Source organism: Athene cunicularia, assembly GCF_003259725.1.
Source record: "Athene cunicularia isolate RWA chromosome 21 unlocalized genomic scaffold, athCun1 chr21_part1, whole genome shotgun sequence".
NCBI lineage: Eukaryota > Metazoa > Chordata > Aves > Strigiformes > Strigidae > Athene > Athene cunicularia.
In genome coordinates this window covers 3085073-3099322 of record NW_020799127.1, presented here as the reverse complement: position 1 = coordinate 3099322, position 14250 = coordinate 3085073, and the positions used below count along the sequence as shown (strand labels likewise).

Sequence of the window (14250 nt, the reverse complement as noted above, 5' to 3'; positions counted from 1 at the left end):
GTTTGGGGGCCCGTCTGCCCCCCCCTACCTGTGCGGAACCCGGGGGGGGTGTCTCAGGCTCAGGTCCCCCCCGTCGGGCTTCTTTAAAGCTCGTCCTGCGCCCTTCAGCTCCGGCGCTGCCGCTCCCTGCCTTCCCAAAGCAACGATCAACCGTTTCCCCGGCTTCTCACTGGAGATGGGCTGATTTTTCAGGCTTGTTTGAGTATTGGTAAAAACTCCTCAGTGTCCTGGCAAGTGCTGAGTGTAAATCTGTATTTTACACCGCTGCTTAAACAGGAAGAGCTTGTTACACTGTTAGATCCCTAAAACTACTCCTTATTTACATGGAAAAGCCCTTTAATTTATGTGTAAGACCTGATGTGATCCAGCTGTGACTGTTCCCTTTTATATCCAGCGCTACCACTATTTGGCAACGAATGCTTTTAGCTGTTTAAATGGAAGAGCTTGATGGGCTCTATTCGACTTTGATTGTGTGTACGCTGTACTGGTACATTGAGAGCATTTTTCTGCCTGATTTTAAAGTGAAGATAAATATGGAGATGCTGCTGAGATGTCCAGGTCATCGCTTTGTCATGGGATGTATATTTACATGCTTATTTAATCGTATTAATCGAGCCTTGATAAGACAAGGGTTCAGTGAAACCAGGTGAGGATGTCCGAATGCACATTGAACCTGCAGTGGTCTTTTAAGGCTTGCTGGGTGCTATAGTGAGTTCATAATGTATTAAATTAATTCTTCTAACTGTTTCTTACTAATTTTGAAACCTGGTTTGTAAGGTGATAGTATTTTGAACATGATTTACTGAACACCTTGAAGTGTATAGGGTAGAGCAGATAAGGAAATGAGTCACAGAATTGTAGCAGACCTTATCACCAAAATTTAAGTATAAAGTTTTGTCATGCTTCTTGCTGAACAAAGGGCTTTGACTCAAAAGGAATTAAGTTTCCTCTCTCCCTAAATGTGACCACAACATAATGATGGAAATCATGAAGGAAACTTCCAGCATCACTTTTTGCTTTGTGACAAACTAAAGAAAGGTCCAGATGTACATTAGGAAAACAAACCCAGTAGTTGCAGAAATACTGTGTCTGCCACAGAGCTGGAAAAAACTTGCCTATCAGTGTTAAAAAGTGGTCAGTTAAAGAAAACTTACTTTATTTTTGAGGGAGAAAAGCTAGCAAAGCAATAGTTCTTGGGTGACACTATTTCTCGGTTTTTCTCATTGAGCTGAAATTAGACTGAGCTTCTAGCCTCAGTCCCTGTGTTACTTGCAGGATCTGAACATTATTTTTGCCATTTTGAACAACACAGTCACCAGATAGTTTTAACAGAAACTTTCTCAATAGCCTTAAGCCTAAATAACTGTCCTTCGCAAAGCAGCACAGCGTGCTCCGCAGTGTAGTTGCTGATGTGTGCAGAGAAAGTCACCCTCTGGATGCTGCTGCCTGGTTGTAGGGAAATGCTGCTGGTAATGGAAGGTTTGTTGATAGCCATGCACATACCCTGAGCTGCGCAAGGATGAGCATAAAGGAGATCTTGGGGAAAAATCCTGAAATGAAACTGAGCAGACTGCTCCAATGTCCCTGCTTTTTTTGTGGTCAGAGCCAGGAGGGCTGTGGGTGACCTGCAGCTTTGCTGTTGTCTGTACCCACATGCATGGGTTTTGCATCAAAGTCCATGGTGAGTGAAAGTCTTAACAAAGCATTGCAAAAGCCATCAGTGATGGAAGCAACGCCATCACAAGAACAGAATTTGTTTCAAAATAATAGATAAATGCTAATTCTGGCATTTGGCCTAGATAGAAGACAGTTATTCCCTCTGGCAGTGTTTTTGGCTGGTACGTGTGGGGCATCTTGGGAAGGTTCTTCCTCTGCCATCTCTACACTTAGGGCTGACATAGCTTCTTCTTTCCTGCTCTGCGCTCAGGGTTAGGTATCACCCGTCTCCCTTGGATGCATCTTCTAGGATGTCTCCACTTAAGGTCAAGCCTAATGTGGCCAACCCTGTCTTGCTCATCTTTTCTTGGGAATTTGCTCATCACCTGCCCTTCTCTGACAAGTGATGAGGATACAGCCCATCTTCCTGCCTCTCAGGCCTGCAATCTGTTGTTCCTCTTGTTTTACTAGGTCGTGGTTATACTAGGTCTTCCTACAAACTTTGACTCACTTCTATAATTTTTGCATGTTGTGAATAGTTTTGTGTTCTTTGCAGCCTCCTGTCATCCCATTCTGGGAAAATGTTTTCATGTTGTGGTGAGTGGCAATGAAGTAGGATCCCTAAACATAAGCCAAAAGATAGTATTTTCTCAGGGAGGGGGGAATGTGGAGTTGTAAATCTGTTTATGTGTGGCTATGCAAGGAATCCTGCTTTACAGAAGTAAAGTACAGTATAAGGGGGGAGAACAGCTAACATAATGGACCCATAAGCTTAGCGAGATATTTGCATGAAATCAGCTTTAAAAGAAGCTCTATGGTTTGAGTATTGTTGGTACAGCTTGTTGCAACTCCAGCTGAATTTGGTGAGGCTTGCTGTTATCTGCTAACTAATCTTCAACTGAATTATTTTTGTAAATTACCAGTTTAAATATTTTAAAAGAATTCTGTCTTTTCCTGTCTTCAGCAGGTTTGATAGCTCAGCAAATGGTATCTCTTTCCCTCAAGTCCTTTCCACAACAACAGCTTTTTACATCAGAGTCCTTGGTGACTTCATTGTGGTTTCACATGCGTGAAGAACGTTGCACGCCAGATTAGTTCCTGTTCAGACTCCTTTGTTTGATAGCTTGAGTCTGAAGGAGGCAACTGTGTGAAAAGGAGATGTAGACATGTGAGTTAGGATTAAAATACATGCTTAAATATGTTTATTTAAACGGCCTACTTGAGTGAAAATTAATGTTGTGTGGATGGATTAATATATATCTATTCATCCCTTATATTAGCACGTTTTATTTCTATTATTGAAGATACTTAAATATAATTACACATAATGTCCAAGGTCTCAGCTGGTGTGGAGCTGCTGTTAGCCCACTCCTCTCCAGTGGTGTTAGCTCACATATCTGAGGGATGTCTGTAGTCAGATGGGAAAATGATTCAAACAATGCAGGGACTCTGGAGAGTCTTGAGACATTGGCTTTTCACATGCAACCTCTTAGTTATTGCTTAATACACAGGCATTGCAAAAATCTCCCTAGTGAGTTGGTTAGTCAAATTCAAGCATAGTTTACTCATTTCTGTGCCGGATATATTGCTTAATTTGATTGAGATGCATAGAGCTAGACTAAATTTCACGTTTAATGGTGTTTCTACCTCTGCTGCTAGATAGATGAGGTATTTTACTGCTATCTGTACCTGTCAAATTAAATGAAGTCCTCCAAAATCTTCATTTTGTCCATATAAGTATCTTAAAAGTCTGCTGCCATTAGACACTGCTACCTAATCTGAGAAGTTCCAGGGCTGTAATGCAAAAGATGCAGCATCAGGTTAGTTTTCCTCCACACAATCTGCCTATGGAACATTGAAGCACAGTAAAAGCAGAAGGCAAAATAAGGATTTATGAGAGATACAAGCAGTAACAAAATGCAAAGATTGTAGAATAGAATCCGGCGCCTACTCATCAGTCTTTCAGCCCAAAGCAGCCAATGGATCTGGATGCCAGATACAAATGTTGTACAGTGCAACTCAGACCTTAAAATTGGTGAGAAGGCTAGAAAAAGTGGGGTCGTCTTGTAGCCAAGAAACCCGGAGAGTTTTATACCTGGTAAGCGGCCTACGCTTCCTCTGGCAGAGTAGGAGATTTGACTGCTGGCCTTGTCCGCTTTGATTCAACTAGTTTATATTGGAAGCAACCGCTAAAATGAATGGCATCCTTCCAGTGCAAACAAAGCTGAGCTCGTGTCTGTATATAAATTGTACCTAAGAGAGTTACAAGTCCCTTTCAGTTTCCCATAATGTTCCTTGAGGACAGTTGGCAAGAAATTGTCAATTGTGTGTCGTGGAGAGCCACAGCTCATCAGATAAAATTTCGGGCAGATTGTATCAGACAGCAGAGATATCCTTTCAAGCACAACTTAAGAGAAATAGATGTGAACCCATTAACCAAAGAGGTTTTCCTGTGTCTTTAACTCACAGGACAGTATTTACAACAGAATGCAGAGGATGAGATAAGAACATTTTTTGCCAGGAAGCCTCACCAACAGGATAATTTGTGATGCAGTTTATTGTATTTCTTTTTTTTAAAATCTTTTTTTCCTGTGTCTGCTCTGGCAGTAAAGTTTCAAGTTTTAAAAAGACTCTCAAGAGCTTGTTTTAATGAAGTTGATCATCATGGCTACAAAAATGTGACAACACTTGATCTTTCTTCGTTTAATAAACAAGAAAGTAACTTAAATGAAAAGTACTTTTGATGAGAGCAGAGCCGTTTTCTTCTTCATCAGATTTTAGTGTCAGCTCACATGTGCAAATGGTATGGTTTATCATTCCCATCCTGTAAGGGTATAATCCCCTAATTATTACTGAACCTAGGAAGAATTGAAAAGCCTTGGGTTTCTTTTTGAATTACTAGAGTTATTATTCTCATTAATAATAATGAAACTGGTAATGTTGAAACCAGCCTCCTGGGCTTTCTTCAATGTTTTCAATCCTTGTGCAAGCCCCTTTTAAAGGGGGTGCAGCATGGTTCCTGCAAAACCGACTCTATTCTCATCAAAAGACAAAGAATTTGAAAATGCAGTTTGTGCTCAGCAGCTGTTTCTTTCTTACTTCACCTGCTCTAGTGTTTAAGAAGGAAAATGGATTTTTTTTTTTTTATTTTATTTTTTTTTTTTTTTTTGGGTCATCCTTCCCCACCCCATCACAGTTTCTGGCCCTTTAAAAGCATCTTTACAAGTTTGTTCTTCAGTTTGCAGCTCGACTGTTTCTCATTGATCTGGCTGTGAGAGAATGGGGCTGGTACTGGTGAAACCCATCCCCAGTCTCCCTGGTTTTAAGTCTTTAACTCAACTGACTGATCAGAACAGATCAGAATTGTGCTGATGCCTGGTCAGCGTTACCAGCTTTCACAGTGTTTTAAATAGGAGTGGTGAAACTTCTGTTGGAATTGGTTTTGTTTTTTCTTTTCTGGAATGAGCATTGAAACTCAAAGAGGCCTTTCTCTGCCTCCACATTCCCAGGAAAGGTTCATTTTTGGCAATGGCCATTGAGTAGATGGGTGAAATCCTGTTTCTGATATAGAGCTAGATAAGAGGTAAAACACTTCATCAAGCAACTTAAGAAAATGTTGGATTCTTTTTAAGCAATTGTTGAGGGTGGGAAGTGTTAGTGCACTTTGTCGGTAATGTGAAAACACAATAGATAATCAGCGTGTTCTTTCAGTAAGGAGGAAGGATATTTTTATTACTGGCCTCCAAAGAGCTTGTTCCTGTTTTGATTTCTCTTTTTAATAATATTTCTAAATGACTTCTCTAAATGTATATAGATTATACATGGAGCAATCTTCAGACTGCAGAAAACTGAGCAATGTCACATGCTTTTTGAACAGCATCTTTCTGATCTAGCAGGAAACTCCTATGCTTGTACTACCTAACATTGGCCCTTTTCTTTTGAGTGAGCATATTTTTCCCTTTGAAAACAGATGGCAGGTCCTCAGATATTTTGACACTTGTTCACTGAAGTCGTTGAGCTGTGCTGATCGGTGTGGGCTGAAAGTTAGGTACACTGTATTTCAGGACTGCTTCTTATGCATTTGACCTGCCATAGGAGGTGGGTTTTTAATTTTTATTTAAGTCTTGTAGCCAGTTGGTCCTTTTCAGAAGCAGCAGTGCAGTTTTTGGAGACATCGTTTTTAAAACATCAAGGGCTTTCTTTTTCAGAAAGGAATCTGGAATGATAAAAGCCTTTTTTTTTTTTTCCTTTGGTGAAACAGTTCTAATAGTACACGTTCTTTGACTAAAGGGACAGTGCTTTGGAAAGGAATGTGGTTATAATTGCATCGATCTTTAAGTGTTTATCTCGAATCTCTACTTTAGGGTCAGAATAGACTTGTTACTCATGATTTTCCATTAATTTCTCCTAGGAATATTCATTGCCTTATACACCACAGTTCGCACAATGCAAGGATCCCAGCACTGAATTCTATGAAGAAAGACTTAATAAATGTTGCAGCCAATGCCCTCCAGGTAGGTTATAATTCAAACTATTACTTTGCACAGCCAAATTCAGTCAGTTTTCAGATGAGCACAGTACACATGTTGATTATATATTTACACATCTGAAGAGCATCAGATTTTTGCTGTTGCAGTGCACTCTAGCTGGAAGACAATAAAGCGCTGTGACTAAAAATATCTGCAAAAGAGACACCTTCATCAGAATAGGAATTCTCATACAAGGTTAAACTGGCTGGGGCTTATCAGGAGGTAGGCTGCTTTTGTAAGCACAGCCTTCTGCTGAGCTCTTCTAAGCACAGCTTGGCAGGGTGTTTTGATTAAAGTATTTTTAAGTCAGCACTGGGGAGGAGCAACAGCCTACTAGGGGAATCGCACAAATCAGACAACATATGTCAGACCCAAGCCCACTAATAATAACTATGTTTTAAAACAGGACGTGAGGTAGAGCTTAGTTTCTGTACTTTGATAATATCATTTATGTAAGGAGCTTTTCATTGGACAGGTTACTCTCTAATTGCTCATTCAGGGAGTTTTGCTGTCTTTTAGTGTAAATCAGACGCTGCGGACCACTTTCAGACTACAAGACTACAGAAACTGTCAGCTTTGTGTCATGTCTTACACTCCAGTGATAATTATTAGTGATCTTTTGTTAGCAAAAGATCTTGACTGCAGAAAGGTGGGCGTGGAGGGTTGTTTTTTCTGGAGGATAGTAATACCATTTGGATAATTTGATAATATAGTTTCTGCAAGAGGTTGTCACTATTACATTAGACACAGCAAAAAATCTGCCTTTTTTTTTTTTTTTTTTTCCACATTACATGCTGAGCAAACAAAATATGTTTCCATAAACGATGAGTTCCTGTCAGAGATCCGGAAGTTTAAGCAGGAAATCAGTATATGCTGAAGCAGCCACAGTTGCCTGAATTAAACGAAAATGTCTAGATAGATGTGTCAAACTTCCTTTGTTAAAAACACAATGAGTGGAAGATGATAATTCATAGGTAAAACGCTTTTCTGTTGCGGTATGTACTGTTCAGTCTATTTCTCCTTAATTTTGATTTTTCCCAATAACAACCTGGACAACAAGTTGTAGGAAGTCTAATTTTTTTTTGTGTTATTATGAGTTTATTTTTTTTTAACAATAATTTATCAAAAGTTGAAGCCTAAATAATTAGCAGGATATGGGAGGCAGACCTTTAAGCTTCAAGTAAGTATATGTCAAAACACCGTCTTTGGAAATAATTCCTATGGGTCACCTCCAGGGCCCCTTCTTTTGGAGACCAGAGATTCTCCAAGCAGCTCCAGTGTTACTCCTGCTTTCTGAGTATATTTTCCAGGGTGTTTCTGAACAGGATATGAGACATCAACTTTTATCTCCTTCCTTTTAAGCAAGGGAGAAATGGCAACTGAGGTGTTTTCCTTTCTCCAAAATGGGTATGTTGGAGCTCATATTTACTTTTTCCCACTGTGAGCCAAAATGTCTCACTAACATTTTTTTACTGGGAATAGAATAGGTCAATGTAACTTTTGGAATGTGCAGACACAGCTGAAGGTTGGTGCTTTCGTAAAAAAAGAAAGGGATTTGAAGATAAGAAAATAATAAACAAGACAGTCAGAACCTGTTCTTGAAGATAACAGGAACAAGGACAGGACAAACTAAAACGAACCAGCTCGAGACACCACACAGCAGCACAACCCCCCCCAACAGACCTTTGTGAGCATGCAGGTGCACTGAGGTCAGCCAGCAGACACGGTGAGGAGGACCAACAATCACCAGAGCCCACCACCCAGCAGGAAAGCCCATGCGTAATTAGGATGCAGATACTGTGACTAGTTCCAGGAAATCTGATGCATATGTAACACACTTGGAAAAATTATGAGTATGTATGATCTTGCTGTATATTAGCTGCTGCTTATAGATCTGGGGTGTGGTCACTTCTGCGAAACTCTTTGCATGTGCACCCAGTGCTGCAATAAAAGGTCCCTGCTTCCAAAACGCCAAGATGAGTCTCAGAGAGTTCCTCTGCCAGCTCTCACAGTAACACCACCACTGCACTGAACTCTGTTGTTGGTGAGGAGCACTGGAGAAACCACCTTTGACAACTTCTGATTTTGTCTGGAATGCCACTGGCTTCAGAAATCCATTGCTTCCATCTGTTGGGGCTGGCTGAACGTGAAGGAAAAAGAGTGAGCTCACGTCCCTTCAGTAGTCACAAGAGGTGACGTTCTAGTTCAGGTCTGTTTGTGATAATACTTTATTATGCCTTTTTCACTTGCTGCCTGTAAGTGTAGTAAGGGCCTCACCATCATTCTAGCACGTGCCTGACTTTCGGCATGAACCACCATCCTGTGTTTCACCACAAAACACAGCTTCTGTGAGGGTAAAACATTCGTTTCACGTACTGCTGTAGCTGCATCTAAGTATACATTGAGGGGTTTTGTTCAGTGCTGAGACTGACTTGTTTTGAATATGGCTGGAATTCACTGAACTGAATGTAGGAAAAGGAGTCAAACATAAATAACATAAAATAAATCGGTTTCCTTGGATACACATGCATCCTCCTTTAAATCAGTACTTGCTTGGTGTACATTATGGATCAGATAGTGCCAGTGAAGGCAACGGGTTTCTACAGCTAAGAATGAAACTTAGCTTAAACAATTCCTAGTGATCTTTTCCAATGAGATGCTTTCTTTGGTTTGCTTTGTTTTTGGTTTTATTTTTAAATAGGTCAGTATAAGAGAGCGAGCTGCACTCACACTGTGGACACGAAGTGCAGTCCCTGTAGACCTGACACGTATACAGCAATCTGGAATCGGTCTCCTCAGTGCTTTGCCTGCTCACCACCCTGCAGGAAAGGTAGGCTTGGAAGGGAGGCATTTGTGATTTTAACAGCCTGCTCAAAGAGTGGGCTTGGTTTAACCTAGTCTTCTCTGTTAGAAAACCAGGAGGTTTTGTCTATCACTTGTGTAGTCCCATTCTTATGCTTTTGGTACTTGTAAGATTTGGGGAGGGGAATCAGGGAAAAGTTTTTCAGGGGGCCCTGCCTCTTTTTCTTTCTGAGTCCTAAAAATGTGACACCAATCTTACATTCTTGGAGGCAAAGGCACTGCATTACTCAAATAGATCCAAATGTCACCACTAGATAACTTCCTGCTTATATTCTCCAGCCAAGGGAGCTTAAGGCTTGACTTGCACAGGCATAAATGGATAATTACATTTCCTTCATCCAGACACTTCTCGGTTTGTCTGCTGAGCTGACAACAGCAAACACCAGTTGTGATATTCCTATAGTATTTTTATTTCTTTTGCAAAGCAGTACAGTCACTGCGTATGCCAGTTCAGTTCATTAAAGCAGACTAACAGTATATAAGGTAACAACATTCTACATTGTACCGACGTCTGTACATTGGTCTAACACATCACGTGCATTAACAAATTCAGTCATACTGTTGTCCATCATTTCTAATGGAAACGGGTGTAGAAAACGGTCTGCTTGACTCACTGGCAAGTAATTTTTAAGGGTAGAGTCTAAGCTGTTCAAAGGACCTTTGGTTTTATCTGAATAGATAATTGTGCAAGGCTGGTTAATTGCAGTATGAAAATATCTGTAGTAAGGTCTCCAGTCCCTTTAAATACAGTTGCATGGTCTGCGTAGACTACAGACCTGAGTATGGCCCCCACATACTCCAGTGATGGACACATGTAACAAAAATGTGCATACTTATGGTTGTGATACAATATAATGCAACCACAGGTACAGAGTTTCAAGTGGGCAGCCTACAGATGCAGATCTCTCCTAGAGAGAGAGAGGAAACTCTTTGGAAAATGTGTATGTTGAGGCATACAATGTATTTGTTTTATGATGGTATACTAGCCAGAAACTGCAAAATTGTCTTCAGTTTGTGGTATGTGAACATCATCTTGCATTCACTTGAAAAATTGTAGGCTACAATTTGAAATGTTGCTAATGATATCTTGCTTTATTCTTGTTTTAAAAACAGGATTTGTGCAGAATCAAACATGCACTGAGTCACAGGACAGAATCTGTAGCTGCCCACCCAATGAGTACTGCATTTCAAAAATATACGAGTACTGCAAAATATGCAAAGTGCATAAAAAATGTGGAAAAGGTTACCGAGTTTCCAGAAGAGGTAATTTAATTCTGAACGCTCTACACACAAAATAGCTTTACTATCTGAAGAAGGATATTTTTTGTGTTAATAGTCCATAAATATTGCTGAATCTGCCTCCAACTCAGTAAATTACGGGAATATGATCTTTTCATCCCCTGCAGTTACGCATTCTTTTCAGTGCAAGCATTATCTTAGTAAGTAAGCAGTAACTAGAGCAACAGTATTCTCAAGAGGCGTATTCAAAGGGACAACATGCTGCAAGCTGTTACTAACATATATCATAAAGTTCCCCAATCCACCTTAATCTTCCTTTGTTTTACTCTACTGCGTGATTTTATTCCATACAAGTGACTCAGATTCAAGACCACTTAATTCCCCCTTAAATCCTTGAAACAGGGCTTCAGGTTAGATTTGGTTACAGGAAATAATGATGACTCTATGCTGTTCTGCAGAATTTGTTCTTGTTAGATGATGAAATTCACCACTCTGATAATGTAGCTGTCTCAAGATGATAAATAATATTCAAAGAGGTGGAACACTGAATATTTTTAAGAAATTCAGAGTCATTCAAAAAGATACAGAAGTCCCAACAGAATGCAATAGGTGGTCAGTCGGTCAAGGGCTGGTGAAAAAGCTCAAATCTGTCTGCAGTACCACGTTTTAACCTTTTGGTGGGTTTTTATAGTCTTTTTCAAAGACTGCCTATCGAGGGCATTAAACCAACAGACACAAATTATGAATTGTGTTTGGGTTGGGTGTTTCAGATGAATCTCTTCTGTGACAGTTGAAGACTGTTTTGTGTACTGCCTCTGTATCACTTCCAGGATCTGTACCGCAGACCTTGATTATTCAGTCTTGTTTCTCACGGGATGACTAACTGGAGACTTTCTATTTGTTTAAAGGCACAGAGAGCACAGATACAGAGTGTAAACCTTGTCCTCTCGGCACTTTTTCACGTGAGGAATCTTATGATACCAGCTGTATACCGCATACAGTGTAAGCCAGTGTTTCTGTCTAACAGCAACCTTAACTGTGCACAGGCTTGCTTTGTTTCCTAACTTCTCTTTTTGTTTCTTGCAGTTGTAAATCCGTGGCTGTTCCTGGAAACAGCATAAATGACACCGTTTGCAACGACTCAGGAACAGCAGTTGCCACAGTTCTACCTCACAGTATCTTGAATTTGCTTCTGACCCAAAGCTCTGCTTCCAACAAACCGGAAATAATAACTCAACCTGTCATTTTAAAATCTGCACCTGACACGTCTTACATCATCGGTGAGCTATTAACTCATTTAAAGTCACTTTTATCTGGCTAGGAAGCAAATTTATATTTAGTTCTCAGTTTCTTTCCAAGACTAATTACCCGCACCCAAACAGAACCTCAGAAGAGCTGAATTAATGCAATATGACACTGTAGTGAGTTGCATAATATTTACCTATACATCTGCACTACCCCAGTGCATTCTGCAGTCCCCCTAATTCTGGAAATATTTCTAAAAAGCCCCAAACTAGATTATACAAGGCATTTCCTAAGAATTGCTACTATGAAGGAGCTGGTAGTAAAGGTCACATCTTAGATTCTGGACCAAGGCAAATTTGACTCCATAAACCTCCTGGTGAGAGGTCTTTGGAGATGTCAGCCAGCCTTTCCCAGGAAAGTCCTTACAGCATTCACAAGTGTGGATGTCTTCTCTCCTATTCACAGCCTACCCAGAAAGTATATATATGTTTAGGAGCATTCTGGGCTGCCTAACCTTGTATTTAACAATATTTGTATTGTTGCTAGCCTAGAGAGATGTCTTTTGTGACTGGGGCCAAAAGTCTGTCCTCACTTTCCAGGACAGGAAAATTCAGTGTTATGAAGTGGCGACCTGAAATCAGACCTTGGTATCCAACAATAGAAGCATCAAATGTGAATGTCAGACACACCTGATACTTGTAAATTTAGCTTTTGTAGCCATGGCCAGATACTACATAACTACCTCTTTCTAATTAGATCCTTTGTTAGATGAACCTGCTGAATAATTTATCTTTTTTATTTATTTTCAGGATCAATAGCAGGGACATTGGTTTTGGTCGTGATAATCATAATTTTGGGGTATTGCTTAGTCTCCCAAAAAAAAGGTAAGATTGATGAAGTGAAAACAAGCAGATCTGTAAATATGGGAAAGAGTGTCACCTTATTTCCTACTAATTTGAGCCTAGTGATAGACTAACGTTAGCATCTTAAAAGATGCTAAGCTCTCTTTGAAGCTTTTCTCATGGCTGGATATGACTGAAGTATAACTAGTGCAGACATACTTTGGTATCTAATAATGTATGAGTTAATTTTCTTTTTTTTTTTTTTTAAGGGGACAAGGCAATGATTTACAGGCTTCTGCCTCACCAGCCAGCAACTTACAGCTTCTTGAAACCCTACAGAGCTTTTGACACCATTCCCTTGTTACTTTGGGGTGAAATAGGCAAAAAGGTTCAAAGGTCAATAGAACAGAGACTAAGAGAAAACTCATGCAAATCAGGTTGATCACATAAGCTTTGTGGCTACAGAAAAGCAGAATTAAAAAATACTGCAGGAATTCCATATGTATTTAAAGTATCTTCATTAAATCACATGGTGTGAAATTAATCTTAGTACAGGGATACAGCGAGGCAAAAGTGCCATTCAAATCTCTCTTGTTCCTCAGACTTTAGAAAATTGTCTAAACATACCATGTCCTAGTGGAGTTGGGACAACTGTACAACAGTTGTGCTCCTACTGGAGCTTGTTAAATATTTTGTACTTCATCATTTAAATATTAGACATCATCAAATGTTATCATTAAGCAGTCATGACCGTAGTCTGTGGTCCTTTTGTCACTGACATTATACTAGAAAGATTAATTCATGCAGAGGGTCCTCTACTTGCTGGCTAAATTTAAGTCAACTTACAAAATTAATGGCTTTCAACATTTTCAAACTGTGTGTAGTAAGTGTACGTTTGGAGTTTATTTTGGGAGCAGAGGATATCACTCAGACTAGTTAAGAAAGCAGCTTTTGCAACTGAAACCAATTTGGGTGCTAATGAACTGCCTTTCCTCACTTGCAGCCCTTGTATACTCTCCGTCGACTACAGAAGCAGATTTGGTGAGTGTCGCTCCTTTCTTTACATTTTTTTCCATTTCTTTAAGAAGTCACATAGAATTCATGCAGTCTTATCTAATTCAAGTAGAAGAAAACTGCACAGCAGAAACCCAAATGGAATAAGAATGAGGTGGTTTGGTCCCCAAGCTAGAGTGTAAGATGTACCTTACGTAACCCATAGGTACCATCCTCCCTTTATGTTAGGCTGTATGAGCAGTGAACCACAAGTGTGGCTCAGAAAAGCAGATTTTAGAGCCTTTGTTCCAGGGGTGATCAGTGAAGTAGTTTAGGTGCCTTCAGGAGACAGGTTAATTTTGCTGAACACCTAATGAGCTGGTATGATTTTTGCTTAGTCACCACTATACAAATAGCAATTCTCAGTGGTTTTCTTAGCTGCCCAAGAACTGACCAGTTCTTTGATAGTGTTTTTCAGAAAGATTAATGTTTTCCATTTCTCTGCAAATGTTCCAGCCTTTTTCCCCTGCAGAAAAGCAGTGTGACAAAAAAGTAAGAAATACGGGATCGCAAAACTCCAGCAGTTCTGAACGAGAGGAACAGCATCTCTTGGGAACTTCTGGGTCTAGCAGTAGCTCCCTGAGTAATCCAGCTGCACCTGCAAGAGTCAGTGTAATAAATAACAAGAACAATGAAAAGAAAGAAAAAGAAGGACTTCAGCAGCAACATTCAGCTCCAGAAGGTTGTAAACTTCACAGTGGAGACAGGCACAACTCTGCAAGTTCAGGTAAGAATGTATCAGAATGATCCAGAACCTCTGAAATTTCATTATCAATTATGAGTCTTTTCAGCATAATTTTAAAAGGCAGGATAAAACATCAGAC

The 14250-nt window shown here is 39.9% G+C and overlaps 1 protein-coding gene across 1 annotated transcript in view; it reads left to right on the top strand.

The window, feature by feature from the left end:
* Positions 1-3658: 3658 nt before the first annotated feature.
* TNFRSF1B (TNF receptor superfamily member 1B) overlaps positions 3659-14250 on the top strand; it is a 10699-nt gene continuing 107 nt past the window's right edge. The window contains exons 1-9 of the mRNA XM_026862931.1: positions 3659-3754; positions 6068-6170; positions 8887-9015; positions 10161-10310; positions 11195-11288; positions 11373-11566; positions 12341-12415; positions 13377-13414; positions 13883-14153. Coding sequence (XP_026718732.1) covers positions 3659-3754; positions 6068-6170; positions 8887-9015; positions 10161-10310; positions 11195-11288; positions 11373-11566; positions 12341-12415; positions 13377-13414; positions 13883-14153 — 1150 coding nt within the window. The remainder of the gene's footprint in view (positions 3755-6067; positions 6171-8886; positions 9016-10160; positions 10311-11194; positions 11289-11372; positions 11567-12340; positions 12416-13376; positions 13415-13882; positions 14154-14250) is intronic.